At 37.6% G+C, this 15,407-nt stretch overlaps 1 protein-coding gene across 1 annotated transcript in view; it reads right to left on the bottom strand.

Annotated features, from left to right (window-relative positions):
* Window positions 1-15,407, bottom strand: part of XRCC4 (X-ray repair cross complementing 4) — a 184,459-nt gene that overhangs the window by 61,761 nt on the left and 107,291 nt on the right. The window contains exon 7 of the mRNA XM_056324190.1: window positions 5,035-5,179. Within this exon, the coding sequence (XP_056180165.1) occupies window positions 5,035-5,179 (145 nt within the window). The remainder of the gene's footprint in view (window positions 1-5,034; window positions 5,180-15,407) is intronic.

The following is a 15,407-nucleotide window of genomic DNA, read 5'->3' as shown; positions in this document are numbered from 1 at the left end:
TCCTATCAAAATCAGTGTCACCATGACTGCATGTAAGTATTTGAGCAAAACCAAACATATCCAAGTTAAGGGAAAGCATCCCTTTCCTTCATTTTAAATGTAGGCCTGATTCTGACCGTCACTCAGTTTTATCAACCAAGCAAGAAGTGTCAAGCCAGCAAAAGTAAAATTTCAATTAAAAAAAAAAAGACAGTAACAGCCACATCAAATGTACAAAACTAGACTTACACGAAACTGAAAGTTTTGGCACACAGGCGAAGTCAGAGCCACAGTGCTTGGTGTAAACACATTTTTCTTTATAGAAAAGGCAAGTAAATAATACCTGTTGTTTCTCAGTCAACTGAATTAAAAGTTTCTTGCCACTTGCTTCTCAGAATTATGAAGCATTTTCTCTGTAATAACATATTTTGGCTGTCTCTACTCTTATTCTCAAGAGAATCCAGCATATTTGCATCCATAATAAGGTTTTTCCTGCATTTAAGATGCTTTCCCCAAAACCACTTCTGTATTTGTACATATCCTCAACAGTATGTACACATTCAACAGCAAAGAAATTATAAACACTATGCAGTAGCCAGAACGGATTACATTTTGAAACATAAAGAGTATCTGTAAAGAAATTTTGGGTCTTATCCAGTAAAGGCTTCCTCCTGTGTGGATGAGGACCATAAAGCTACATCCTTTATTATTAGGAATTAACAGACTGACAGAAAAAAAAAAAGGTTTTGCTTTTCTCAGCTATTAAAATTAAAATAATTTTGATAAACCAAAGCAGAAAGACAGATTTTTACTTATGGAAATAAAGCAATAGTTCTAAGCTGTAACAGAAAAGGAAGCTTTTCCCTGACTTTCGTTTTATTTACAAAGATACCAGCACTACTTGGGTTGCACTGTACTCTGTGACTACAGATTGTACAAGCTACACAAAGTATTCTGTATGCAATGACAATGATTAGTTTATAAAAGTGTGTAAAAATTTTTCTCATCTTCAGTAGGCACTATCTTCTCTCAAATAGGTCCAAATACTTTTAAAGTAAAACTATTATAGAAACATCCAATTATTTATAGGATTCATGCTGACAGGCCACACACTTAAGCCTCTATATTGAATGCATATTCTACATAGCTAATAGTGTTATTCATACGTAGTCCCCCAAGAGCTTTGGGTAATGCATCAGTAAGCATAATTTCTAACTGTGGATTGGGATTGCTTTTATTAATTTTTCTCCTCTGAGTATGAAATGCAAATTGTGAAAAGTAGAATTTGCATCTTAACTTGACTTACACATTATCTCTGCTTTGCACCTTAGGAAATGGCCAGATATTAAGTTACAGTTAAAGCTTCACCAATACCATCAGAGTTTACTGGAATCAGAATAATTGTATTTTACTTTCCTGACTCAATCATATTTTGAACTGTAAGAACCACCCTTTGTGACATTTTAAAGATGTGTAAATTGTGAACCACAGTTTGACTGTTATCAACTATAAGTAACATCTGTCTGCCTAAAGAAGCATTTCCTTTCATTGGGTACCTCAGATTTGAAAAACAACCTGCCAGAGACCTGGATAAACCTGAATCTTGGCAGTTGACTGACCAACTAATTATTCTGAATTTCCACTTTATCCTAAAGAGTATCTTTATCTCAGCAAATAATTAAACAGTCCATTTAGCAATCCTTATTCCACTAATCCTAGCTCAGTCCTTTGCTGATCTCATGTCTATACTTCTTTCACTAAACTTAATATTATCCAAAGCACATTTCCAAGTTTCATTAAAAACGTTCAGTCCTTGAATAAACTGCCACAGTAATACTAGATGTCTATACAGACAAATACAACTTGACTCGTTTTCCTGCCACTGCACCCACATACAAAGCATGAGAAAGGCAGTACTCCTTTTGCTCTAATTTCTGTGTTAAACAGATTTTTATTTGCATTTTTCTCAGTATTCTTGGTCATATCTAAGAATATATTTTCATTCCAAATGACTAGAGAATTGCTAACATAACTAGCCTCAACATCCATAAATCTAAAATACTTGCGGAAACAGAACCCTTTCATTTTTCATGACTCACTGTTTCCTTTAGATGCTCTTAATTTCAAGCATAAACAGTACTTTCTTACCATACTTTAAAATGTTAGGAGAAAGACAAAGAAGATGTAATACCTATTATGTGATAATAATGACTGTGCTGAAAAACGCTGTGTTTTCAAAAAACAATCTAAAAGCCAAAAAGAAAAGAAAAACTTGGATGTTCTCCTTCAGTAAAGAGGTTTTTTTTCTTCTGATTTAGGATCTCGTATCAATCAACTTACGATGCAACAATATAAAGACAGCATTATGCTCTTGATGTTTGGTTTGTAACTGCCCCTTCATTGCCTGGCAGTCATGAAACAAGCACTGATGATGTCAGCAAAACTCACAAATGGAAAGTAACTCTAAATCAGTTTTAATTCATTAAAGCAAGAACCGTGGGATACAATTCTATGTGACAGCACCTTAAAGTATTTACATTACAAGTAAAGAATCAAATCTTTCTGCAGGTCTGTGCAGGAGAGCTCAGAAATAAGGATTCATTCGTGCATTTGCAAATGTGATCACAATCTGTCATTTGATCCTCCTGCCAAACAGAAAAGCATGATACGCTTCCAAGGGCTGTATGTATTCCATATTTGTGATGGAGCACTTCCAAAGGTGAAGGAATTTAGAGGTTAACTTCCTCCCTGCCTCCCCAGCAGGCTGGGGTGGTTTGCTTGGATCAGTAGTTTTTTGTTAAGTGACACAATACTGGAAAACATTTTGGGCAGGACCCCAATGTACCATCAGCTTAAGATAAAGCCTTTCACATTGTGTAGGATCTAGCCTTCTGTCACTACAAATCACTGAACAGGCTTCATAAAAAGAGACATCTATATTTGTGAACTGGGTTATGATACTAATTCTGTATCTCCCTGCTTTTGACAGGCCAAGGAGTAGTGAAAATTACTAGCCAAGCAAACTGGCTGAAAGGTTGGTTAGCAGCTGGCAAAAGACAAGGTGAAGTTCAAACCCAAGAACTAAGCGGGGACATTGAGAAAAATAATCAGCAAAATGGAAATTGTTACAGTCCGGCTTTTGTAATGCTCCAGGTAAATGAGGAATAATACCTTTTTATCCAGTCGAACAATTCACACTGCCACTGTATTTTAAACTAAAGAAAGGACTGAAAAACACACTCCTGTACCAAGCAATTTCACATTTGATTTCTGAAGTCACCACAGGATCATAGAGCTACGTGGCTCTTTCATTGTCCGATACACCTCCACTGTTCTGGCAGGTACGTGCCAAGCAATGTCCTGACCTGTAGAGCAAAACTGTTGTTTACAATACAATTCACACACGCTTACTGCAAAAAGAAAAATGGGGATAGAGACTGACAGAATGGCTGTTCCATATGGTAAGCCTTAAAATATTACTGATTATGTTATAGACAAGAAGAAGAGCCCATCTTCAGATGTAGCCCGACATGATTCTAGAAGCATATTAGAAATGATTTGCACAGTACGAAAAACACAGCGTTGTGCCGTTTTTTCTAAAACTTGCAGTAATTAAAGGAATTAAACCAAAAAGATCAATATCCTCTTAGCCCTGCCCTTAAACACAGGGCTCCGGTATGCATACACCAAGGATTGCTCAGCCCAAGGCTTCTATATACCTGCAATCATTTGCCTCTGTAGGTTTTCCTTCCATGATCAATACTAAAAAGAATGAAATTGTATTTCAGGCAAACACAGTCAGGCTCTCAAAATCAAACTGACTATGTACCATGGGGAAAGGGCATTGTTCATTGCAATATACTGGACTTTAAATGAACAGAAGAGCAGAATTTGAAGTTTTTTCTAGACCGTTCTAAAAAAATATAATTATATTATTATTCTTTTTTAGTAATAAAACAGGATTGTAAGTATAAACATTGACCGCTGGCATCAAGCCACAACTTTCTACGTCAAAATAAGATAATTATCTTCCTCATTTGAACTGAAATCTTTGCTAAACACGGGAAATGTCTTTGTAGTCTACTTGTGTCCATGTCTGTTTAAACAGTTTATAATCCTTTGGATATTACAGAAAAAAGGGAAAAGAAGTATTTTCAAATCTAACTTACCACAGATCTTAAAAAAAAGATCAGTTTTTGATGAAAATACCACCAATCATACTGCAGCTCCGAAGTAATTCTATGCATAACTAAGCACCTCCCCGATCAGGTGAAAATGTTTCTAAAAGTTGAGAGTGACACAAGACGAAGACGACTTTTATTGTGTTATAAATTCTGACCCCCTTGTCTTTAAGAGTGAATTCTTTCTTCTCCCCACTGATCTTATTTTCAAAAATCTATTCTTGTTTGTTAACAATGGTATTGTGAATTAATTTTTACCGAAATTACAAAGACAGAATCACAGGATGGTGAGGTTGGAAGGGACCTCTGGAGGTTGCCTAGCTCAGCCTCCCTCCTCAACCACAGCAGGTTCTCCAGGACCATACCCAGTTGGATTCTGAATATTTCCAGAGATGGAGACTCCACAACCTATTTAAGCAACCTGTTCCTGTGTTTCACCACCTTCACCGTGAAAAAAGACACTCATAATGCTACTAACTTTCGGTGACACAGCTTAGCTGAATCTGTCCATCTTAGTCTGACACTTGCTATAAATGCATCCATCTTTGTCTGCAGGGTTACATGGTAACCTACAGAACATTGTTTTAGTAGGCTTCAAAGTATTTGCTTAAAAGTCATCCAAGGCAATTAAAGAATTTTACAGTTGTTACTTCAGAGTTGTATTAAAATTACTAAGTGATTGGGACTGACAATTTAATCATTCACATCTATTGAAAGTTGGGTAAAATTACTGTAAATGACTATACGGAATGCAACACAAGAGTACTCAGTCTGAAATACGAAACTGCACAAGAGAGGACAAAGAAACCCAAACCGCAAACTCTCTGACATCTTTAGATATGAAAACATTTCATTATATACGAAAACTGCTTACTGTTTCCTGGCTGGCAGCTCTGTCTCGTACGCAGCCATCTTTGCTCCCACCCCGGCAGACTTTGCTGTCCTTTGTCTTCGCTTTCTTCTTGGAGCAGCATCAATGACGTCGGGGCTACGCAGAAGGGAATCCCTTTGTTCCAGTGCTGCCAAAAGGAAAATCATCAAAGTTGAAAAGAACTTGGAAGTGTTGCAAGACGATGCTTAAAAAATTTTGTTTATTTTTATTAAAATCTCTATACTGCTAAGATGGGGTCAGATTTGACAGCAGTTTGTGTCAAAACAAACAGATGACATAAAGGGAAATTAAAAAAAGACCACATTTAAACTAGACAGATAAGCTGTCCTCAACATCTCTTTGTAGTCAGGAAACAGAAAGATGGGCAGTCATAAACCAGAAATATACTGATGGTCTCCTCATTCCTCATTTCAGATTCTACAGTAACTAGAGAGGTAGCTTACAAAGCCCAGGGTCACCTACCTGAAGTTAGTCTTTGTTACATACAAAATAACTGAGGAAGACGTGCACATGGCACAGGGACATGACCCTGAGTGTTCCGCCTGCTACATGGCTTTTTTCGGACTACTGGTCTGCAGTATGGACAGCTATATACACCCAGAACAAAAAAGAATTAAATAACTGTCAATGTTCATTAGGATAAACCCTTGAGAGAAGGTTACTGTTGTGATCCAGCATTGTATTTTGTAATGTACTAGTCATTCCACTAACACGGACCTCCAGGCAACGAATCCTTACAGGTTCTGCTGGAGACAACAGGCAGAAAGACTGATGGACAGCCTGACGCCTGTTCAGTGAAGCATGAAATCATCCATCTGGAGCAAACCCACGCATAAGAAGTGGTCACACCGGCTCACTGGTGGAACCCGTGGAGCAGGTGGCCCTGGTTCAGACTAAACCTCTCCAAGTGACAAACAGTAGCTGCAGTCTGAAAGGAAGACAGGGAGAGCTCCTAACAGCTCGCAGCCCAAACCTGCACATCCCGTCCGTGATTCCACCGACGCCTCTGCTGAAGGAAAGTAAAGTAGGCTCCGTTCAGGTTCATTTACCTACAATTCTAATCTCCATCATTACCACAGAAACTACGATTTCACATCTGGTTCACACTCACATTATCATGTGAATTCATAAAAGATGCTTTATCATCACGCTAGAAAAACAATCCCTGCTCTGCCTTGACAGTCACCTACTTGAAGCAAAAATGTCGAGACAACTGGACCCTTCCTTAAGCTAAACCCCTCCTTTCCCTTGCTATTAATGCACTCAGAAGATACGGAGATATTTTTATCCCAGCTATCAACATCACTGTAGCATGCTTTTATTTGGTATGCCTGTTTTAAAAATAAAATCTTTAATTGCTTTGAATTTTCAAGATGATATCCAGAACAGCACACATTTCAACTGAAATATATGAAATAATAATGTAGTGACGGAAGCTGATGTTATTATGGGAAATTCCCTGATTATTACTTTCTGTGTGTTTTAGGAAGATTGAATCTCCATGTGGATGAAAGACACCATAATTTGAGATTCAATACCAAAGGTTTTCACTGGCAGTGCGTAATGGGTCCCATTCCTTCATTCCTTTCACAGTAGCTATCAGCCTCTACTGACAATGAAATGGGAAGAAAATATGCAACCCACAAGTAACATTTCCACTGTATCTCAAAAAAAAACAAAAAAGAAAAAAGTTTCTGACCAATAACACTGCAAAATGAAACATGTAGATAGAGGCTCCCTAGAGCAGGTGCAACCACTGCTTACAATGAAGCATATGCTCAAATACCAGAACCTCTTAGTTTTTACTTTATACTGCATCACCGACTTAGATTTGTAGGGTGAAAACAGGTGCTAGTGGACATATTTTGAAGGCATAAGCTAATTACTAAGTTTCAAAGTCCAGTACAGACAAGACATGTTGCCTATAATAAATGCTGAAAAGGATTAAATTACAGCCCAATTGTCCACACTAAACTTTAACTAGCTGTGAATACTTTCCCAGTGCTAAATGTCGAAAGTATGTTTATGATAGTTACTATTTACTGGCAGCACGTTCAGGGTAGTGCATCTAACATTTACACTAACATTATTTTGTATATTTCAACATCACTTCCTAAAGTCAGCCCCTTCTTAATTAATACACACAAAATAGTTTATTACCAAGAACCTTGAACAATTTTATTATGATAGCTCTTATCCTTTCTTGTTGCTGTTCTCCTCCCACACTCTGCTTCTGCCAAAAAGCAGATCCAGAAGTTAGCTACATATACATAAACAACACAATGCTGATGTTAAATAAATAATGTCTCCGTGCTTTTACTTGTGTAATATGCAACGGTGCTCATGACCCCCACGCTCAGCATTCTTTACTGTTTAGACACAAGTACTGTTTATCTTCTACTAGTGCTCTAGTGGTGCTCGAGTGAGAAAAATGGAAGAGAAATGTTCGTATTTGCAGCATATTGCATTTGTGCTAACTTCAGGCTGGGAAATGTTCTCAGTTTTCTACTAAACATCTCAATCTAATCTTTCCCATTAAAAAAATGTTGCTCTTCTGACATATTTAAACCCAGCAAAATAAAAAATATTGACCTAAATGATTCAGTTAAACCTGTGCAGTAGAGTTGACAGTTTCTATTGTGAGAATGTTCCTTTTTAAAACACCGAGAAGAATGCTTCTCATTCAGACAGCCTAGAATGAAATGTTACGAATAGTAGTAAACTGGCTCAGAGATAATTGCTGATCACCATAGGTTTGGGGTTTTTTTTGTGGTTGTTGTTGTTGGTTTTTTTGTTTGTGGGGGGTTTTTTTGTTTGTTTGTTTTGTTTGTTTCTTTTAAGCCAAACTACCTCTTAGGTTAGAACTGCTAATGAAATGATGGCATATACTTGAAGTTTAAAGTATCATGCATCACCATATGACTTTTAACACCCACCCACTACTGCTGCCCAAAAATAATTCTCATTAATGGATTTATTTATAGCACTTGACTAAAAGCCAGAGAAAGCTTCAGCAAAATATTATCCATTGCTCAACACACAATCATTTGGAAAACTGAGAGACAGTCTTGAACATAAACCTAGTTTTTAATTCTGAAAAACTTTCCTGTCTAAAATTTCATCACCATTCTAAGGAAGTTAAGTTCCTTGAATTCTCATGAAATTTAATTTCTTCCATCGGCATTGTGTAATACGATATGAATGACTGTTATACCTTTGAGAAGAACAGTACCAATTCAAATACAGACAAGAGCATGATGTGATGAAAGCCAGTTAATTAAACCATGTAAACCACCAGGGCTGATGAAGAAGAGAAAAGTTCCCAATATACAACATAACTTCCGCTGGTGAGTAAGTTTGCAAGAAATAAGATTGATAAGAGAGCAAGAAAGGGAATCATAGTTCAAGAATATTTGTGCTTAAGAGGATTAGAGACTTTACATAAAAACTTTATGGGTTTTTTTTTTGCTGTTTGAAGAGTGATACTATTCTGTGGGTAGAGGGAGTTTTCAAAGAAGAAAGGATATTCTAGAAAATAATTTCAACTGAAAACTAAAAATAGCTTTCACTGGTTTGGAAGTCAGAATGAAATTAAATCAATTTAGGCTCATAATGTTGGGAGCTTGGAAACAGACGATGCCTTTACTCTAATACAGAAAAACACCAGGAACTCATTCGCAGGACCTTTGGTACATAGCACCTTGCATCCACAGAGAACAGCACTGCCTCTTCCTAGCTCTCTGCTGGGGGCAAAATCATTGCAGGGGACATGCCGGCAATGAAAGGGGGCAGATATGTTCGCCCAACTCCCCGCATCAAGGTCTGATCCTGGCAGCATTGTTTACTGTACTAACATAGCATCATGACCTCTGAAAACTACAGGCGCCTTAAAATTAATTTCTATAGCTCCCTTACAGCTATATCTTTAAATTGACTTTTGTGTTAATTTATTTTGATACACAGAAGTCAATTATTTAAAAATAAATACCTTCCAATCTACCACATTCACTTTTCAGTCTCAAAAAAAACCTACCCACCTTCATTCCCTGTATATCATTACCTATAACGAAAATTCTACAGCTTTAACTTTTCTAATTATTAATGACAGTGTTGTACTCACAGAAAACAGAATCCAGATCCTCTCAGTACAAGCTCTATTCTCATTAAAGGACTAAAAGCAGTACTAAAAGAATAGCTTTGCCATAAAAAAAAAAATAATGGAAAGGAGCATAGCAAACAAAAAATCAGTCCACATTTGAGCAATCTGTTTGCCTACAGTGACCTAACTTCACACAGATAAAAAACATACCCTCAACATCCACATTCCTGACAGGTGTACTGCAAACAGGAAACAAAAAGTAGTAGTGCATGAGATTTTACATATAGCAAACACAGTCACAGACATCGCTTCTCTTTACCTTGCTACCATATATTTAAGATATAACAAAGGATTCCCAAACTTGAACACTTATTTCATTCCTATCATTGGAAACATCTCGTGAAGCTGCTACATTTGCTTAGCTAAACTGTCCTGTGTAGGTCCAGATTAAAACTCTGTACCCTAATAGTATTTTGAAAATGATCTATTGCTGACTTTTAATGCAATATGGATGGCAGCAGAACATAGACCTTGTTATTTATAGTTGAAAGACTACCTCAGTGTCCTCATCTACTTATATTTCTATCCTATTGGTAACTAGCCTCAAGTGTATCGTATGTTTTTTGTTATCTTAATACCCATCATTTGTTTCCCTTGATAAAATACTTCTTTTCCTCTCTCAGTGTTTGTGTTCCTTACCATGCTAAGTTACATTAGAGGGGGATGTGTCCTTTGCAAATACATCCCTACAGCCACAGGTCCCGTGGGATTAGTCCCACTGGTTATAATGCCCAGGACAGATTCTAAGTTAACCACAGTAACTCCAGCAAAGGAGACACTGCAAAGGAAAACATATTTAAACTCTGTACTGCTATCAGATTTATTTCATTGAATTATCAGGACATAACACAAAACCAGTCACCAATGTCAACGGGATTCAAGGAACATACACATTTCTGGCACGTACCACTAGATTAAAGGTATTTAGCATCGTAAACTTGCTTCCTCACAATAAAGAATTTGCATTATAAAAAAATTATGTTATAAAAAAACCCACCCAACTTTATTTTTGGATTGGAATGGAACAGGAAAAAATTATAAAGGATGCAAGCATTTATCCTCAAGAAAAGGACTGGCTTTTGTTTAAAATGATCTTCTGTCCTGGAGATTTTATCAACAGCAGCACAAAAGTCTGCCAATTTTAATTTCTGTTCTGAACGAAAATTTACCCGATTCCTTTTTCATCAGAGTAGTAAGGACATTCAAAAAATCAGATTTTCAGATATTAATGCCATCACAGGTCCCCTAAATTCCTCTCAGAGCCCCCCGTTAACAGAACAGAATTTCCTGGCTGAATTCTGCTCAACTCCAGGCAGCATGTGTTGCTCCACAGAGGTATCAATCGAACTTCCAAGTTCTGCTGTCTCTCTTTAATGAAGCAGATGAGAAAAGGAGGCTCAGGGAGACCTTGCTGCTCTCCACAACTGCCTGACAGGGGCTGTGGGCAGGTGGGGGTCGGTCTCTTCTGCCAGGTAACAAGTGACAGGACAAGACGAAACAGCCTCAAGTTGCACCAGGGGAGGTTTAGGTTGTGTATTGGGGAAAACACCTTCACGGAAAGGGTGGTCAAGCATTGGAATAGGCTGCGCAAGGAGGTGGTGGAGTCACCATCACTGGAGGTGTTTAAAAGTTATGTAGATGTGGCACTTAGGGACACGGTTTAGTGGTGGACCTGGCAGTGTTGGGTTAATGGTTGGACTCCATGATCTTAAAAGCCTTTTCCAACAAATGGTTCTATGATTATACAATTTAACTTAAAATCAGTCCCTTGCTCAAGGACCTTGCCATTTTCACTAGGATGGTTTCTTTGGGAAACAACCAGGCTACACACAAAATTACTGCCTCTTCTGCCTGTGCCTTTACTCAGCACTGGTGGCAGATAAACTAGACTGAAAGATGACAAAGTGGTCACAAAATGGGCACCAGGACTACCTGTGACAGCTGCTCCCCAAGTCATGAAAGAAAAAAAAAAAAGGGGGGGAAGCAGAACTTAGTGCTTTAATCCTTGACTATAGTGTAACTTCAGTAATTATGTGGTTTCTCAATCTCAGCCTAATTCCTAAGGGATCACCATAGCTGATAATAATTAGCGTCTCTTTGACATTCTCAGCAGAGTCTCCTAAATGAGCGGGTATGGAAATGAGTGTGTCTCACTGATGTAGGCAATTCCTGCAAAGTAGGATTAAGTCATTCTTGACAGGCAATTTAGGAAACATCACTTCTACCTATGCTAAAGTTATCCTGTATATACATATTCTGGCCATAATCAGGCATTTCTCATAAGAAATACATCTATTTAGATCACTCAGAGATCCAAAATTAAATATTGGTATTTACGGTTCATGCATACGCTTCAGTGCAAGTAACAGGAATATGTCACTATTTTAATTTTAGGAAAACAGTGAGAACCATTTTCCATTCCCTTTGTCTGTTCTACTTTATATTTCATTCTTTGTATAAATTTGGGTTTACCGTACCATAATACCCTGGGGCCTACAGACAGTTGAGACTGCAGTTCTATAAATTTTCTGTCAGTTAGTCATTAACATTTATTTTTATAAAGAATATCTCCAAGGGAAGTGTTTATGAAGACACATTTTAAAACAACTCCAGCAAAAAGTTTAGATCCAGCTATACAAAATTTATAAATTGTATCCAGTTCAGTAAGGACGCTTACATTTCACCCTCCTAGACTATATTACCACTGACAAAGCGCTCTGTCTTAACAAGTAAACTTTTCTATTTACAGACTGCTCTTTTCCTGATGCCACCCCTTTTCAAAACCTTTTAAAATATAATTCTTTTCTTTAATTAAAAAAAAACCTATTTAAAACCTGCAGGGAAGCTTATCAATTTATAATAAAAACATGGCTTCCTTCTCAATGCTTATTTATGGGAGATAACTCAGGTGCTTATCTGTTACCAGTTGATATCATCTTGAAACTAGATGGCCAAAAAAAAAAAAAAAAAAATCAGTGTAAATTTGACAAATAATAATTTTGGCCAGGAAGCATAAACAAGTCTCTTTTCATATGTCAAATTTCAGAGGAGAAAAAATAAGTTTTAAAAATATCTGCAGAGACTCTGAAGGAGCTCGTTAATTTTAAACATCAAAACCATGATCTCTAATAGAAAGCCCTCTTTTAAAAATACTTCGATATGGGATATTTCAATGAAACATATGCACTTAATCGATGAGATACTAATTTTCAATAATCCATAATAATGTTTGTTGCTAAAAGTACTTTAGTAACACCATAATTCTAAGAAAGTCATTGCTTATAAACATGGTTAAAGGTTACGATTTACCAGTAACTCAGCGATCTTGAAAATTCCCACAGTACACAGCTGTCTACCATATATTTGTAGTGTCTTTGGCCCCTAAAAATTATTACCTGCTTTACAATGCAAACAGAAAGCTTTGCAACATGCTCCAATCTTTCCTGACATGGGTCAGGTAGGGGCTCCATCATGAAGCAGTGAAAGCTAAGGGATTGCAGCTCTGATATCTGAAATCTACTAACAATTACCATTGCTTTCCCTGCCTTATTTGTACGGATGCTTGCAGAAGCAGCGGCAACGTTGGCGGCTCAGGTGCTGTGGTGGTTTCTGACTAGCCAAGGGCTGTTTGGTGACAAGTTGGGCTGCTCAGCAACAGCATGTTCCAGCTTTCCAATGGTCTGCTGAAAGATCAGGTTTATCACCTGTAGCTTCCGAAGTCCGTTTCCACCTCTGACCCTCACATCTTTTTGAAACTGCATTAATGCTGCCCGAGGAGACTGATTTTTGTGTACCACGGCTGGACGTGCTGTCGCCTAGCACACCAGCAAATCCGAGTTCAGGCAAAAGCATTTAAAAAGTCGTTGTCTGAAAAGGTTTAGATGAGCTCAGTGTCCTGGGTGTGACTGTTTGCTGGAGTCATTCTCTGGACTCCCTTGATGTTCTCTTTGGATCATCTGTACCACCCAGGGTGGAGGCAGGAGGCTTCTGAACAGCATCCCCAGGAGACATTAAATGGCACGCAGGTCAAGTAAACAAAACAACAAAACAGAGAGAAGAATTAAAAACATCAAGCTAAGAAAAGCTTTGGAAAAAAAAAAAAATTCCTGGCTGTGATCTTTCGATGCAGCGTGAGGTAACAGAGTACAAAGTCATTTCTCACCAGGTATGTAAAACATATACCTCATGCCTGCAATTCCAGCTGACAGCTTTTTTGCTCTAGTGAATTTTTCTGGTCTACAGCTCATGCTGGTTGCTGAGCCTGCCCAGCTTATCCAAGCCCTAGCACTGACAGCGGTGGGCTTCCAAGTACCACCTCTAAGGTTACCCCATACATCAGACACCACTTACTATTATGCCTAAACCCTGCCTGTGCGGATGGGGGGGTCTGGTGTTTGAAAGTTGCCTTTCAAACACCTAAAACACATAAAACCCCTAAAGAGGAGGTTTAATAATGGCAATTATGTTACTTTATCTATTTCAAATAATTGATATTTTGTTAGTCTTTATGTAAAATTGTCACCGTAATGCTCTTTAGAATGCGAAGATAAAGTAGCATAGCTATTTACGAGCATTTTGAAACAGGGATTCTGAATTTAAGCTAATGGTAAGCCTCAAGCCCTTGGACATGCATTTGTAAGAAATATAGCTACTCCTGCACTAACTTCTTCACTCAACATCAGTATATCTTGCATGGTGAAATACACAACAGTGACTGAAAAGATCTGTAAACAATAAAGACTTCTGACTCTTTTTTCTTTTTCTTTTTTTCTTTCGTTTCTTTAGATAAAGCACTGGGTTGTCCTTGTGCTTGACTAGTCTTTAGATTATATAGTCTGTCACCCGGAATTGTACATAAAGCCAGTTTAGAAGATGATCATCTTGACACACATATTTTATTCACTAAGAAGCCTGCAGGAATCATGAGGCCAGTGAGATCCGCCTCTGTGTACCAAAGGTAGTCTTAAATTAAAAGCAAGTGCGAGCTACGCTCCGGCCATAACCTACCCAGTGCCCTGAAGTTGCACCACAGGGCTTTGAAATAGTGAAGCTTAGACTCTTATGCCATGAAAATGATTTCTTTCCCCATTACACTATTTTTGAGGAAATCAATACAACTCAAGGGAAGCCACAGGCTGCAATAACTCTGGAAAAATCTGTGTTTTCATAATGATGGCATTTTATGGTGAATAAATTACTAACCTCTACCAAAAGCTTTATTGTGTGGCATTTTCTAAGCTGCCTTAGAATTTATTTATTTATTTTTAGTTACTATTATAAATTCCATTTTTTGGGGAATAGATACTTCAGGTTGAGAAACATTTCAGGCAGAAAAATCTAAAATAAAATTCTATTTAAACATGAACTTTGCCTGCCTATATTTCACCGTATATTAGTAAGGAAGAATAATAATGTTTAAACAAATGCTACATTCAGATCGGAAACTATTTTGCTACTTGCTTATATAGCAACATAAACATGTTGTCCTATCTGTTTTCTCCGAGAGACAAAAAGACAGATTTCAAAGTTTAAAACAATTTACTCTAAAAGTTAGTGACATAAGCCCTATGTCCCTTTATAACAATATGCAACTTTAACCTTGGAACACAGAACAGCTACATTAAAACTGTCCTTGTATGTGAAAATGCATAGCTAATGATTGGATTGAGCCTAATCGTTCAAAATTTTGCTGTCAAAGGAAAAACGCTGAGGAAGCATTAGACGACTGAAAAAGGACACGGAGCTTGCAGTTTATATGGTGGCCCTGCATCCCTAACAATAGCATCGGAAGCAGCCAAGGGCAGCTGCTTACTCAAAAAGTTACTAACATGCTTTTTAACTCTAGCTCCCCAATTATAATTCTGTGTATGGTTGTGCCAACTAAAAGTCACCACTACTAGTGGCTGTTTTGTAGTAGTGTAAAATGACTTAATTTCATCATGCTCCTAAAGGAATATCTGTTACTTGCTGACATTTGAGTAAGACGCTAGTACGTACACATGGATAAAATCTTCTGGAACCTGTAAGCAGAAGTTAAGTTTAATATTTTTTTCCCAACTCCGCAATATTCTGGCATCCAATACTACAAATAATTTTCTAAGGATCAAAGTTATTCAACACGCAGAGTCCTGCACCGCATGCAGGGGGTCTCAGGATCTGTTCCTGGTCCTACCACTGGCCTTGATGCATACCCATA

This window comes from Falco biarmicus, chromosome Z, assembly GCF_023638135.1.
Source record: "Falco biarmicus isolate bFalBia1 chromosome Z, bFalBia1.pri, whole genome shotgun sequence".
Lineage (NCBI taxonomy): Eukaryota > Metazoa > Chordata > Aves > Falconiformes > Falconidae > Falco > Falco biarmicus.
This window is presented reverse-complemented; position numbering and strand designations above follow the sequence as displayed.